Raw genomic sequence first — 571 nt, 5'->3', positions numbered from 1 at the left:
AAATCACCATTACCACACTTTGACACTGCATATTATAGCTTTAGACATGATGGTCCAGGTCAGTAGTTAAGAATAATCGCAAATTGAAGTACATGGCACTTCTTGATGTATCTCATTTCAAATCTTTGAGCACTTACCTTGAACATGTGATTCACATGCAACAATAAAGAGTATACTAGCAAAAAAATTCTTCTGGGCAGATTATCAATGTAAATCTACCATCAAAACTCGTAAAACACCCAGTGCACTGCACAAGCTCCCTAAGGTTCTAGCAAAATATTGTCTGGTCTGGTGTCACAGAATTATCAAAGTATTGTAGGAGGCAAGATGCTACCACACAAGCTCTGCCCAAGCCACCCATGCAACTGTGAAGATAAGCAAAAAAGATATAAGAAAATGGTTTAGATTTTCTTATTATATTTTTTGCAGGGTCCAAAATTTCAATTAAAAAAATCTACTTCATATAATTTCAAATTAATTCCGGTTTTCTAGCATTCTATTCTTTTCACCCTCTTTTTAATTTCACCCTCCAATTCGGTTTTATGCAATAGATTTTTTATGCTTAGTGGTT

At 34.5% G+C, this 571-nt stretch overlaps 1 protein-coding gene across 1 annotated transcript in view; it reads right to left on the bottom strand.

Moving 5' to 3' along the window:
• LOC119581798 (cyclin-dependent kinase inhibitor 3-like) overlaps window positions 1-571 on the bottom strand; it is a gene marked incomplete in the record, with an annotated part of 43,756 nt that overhangs the window by 10,191 nt on the left and 32,994 nt on the right. Inside the window, 1 exon segment of the mRNA XM_037929929.1 lies at window positions 244-365. Within this exon segment, the coding sequence (XP_037785857.1) occupies window positions 269-365 (97 nt within the window).

The sequence above is a fragment of the Penaeus monodon genome, chromosome 15 (assembly GCF_015228065.2).
Source record: "Penaeus monodon isolate SGIC_2016 chromosome 15, NSTDA_Pmon_1, whole genome shotgun sequence".
In the NCBI taxonomy this organism is placed as follows: domain Eukaryota; kingdom Metazoa; phylum Arthropoda; class Malacostraca; order Decapoda; family Penaeidae; genus Penaeus; species Penaeus monodon.
Note: the sequence above shows the minus strand (reverse complement) of the source record. Positions and strands in the feature narration are given on the sequence as shown.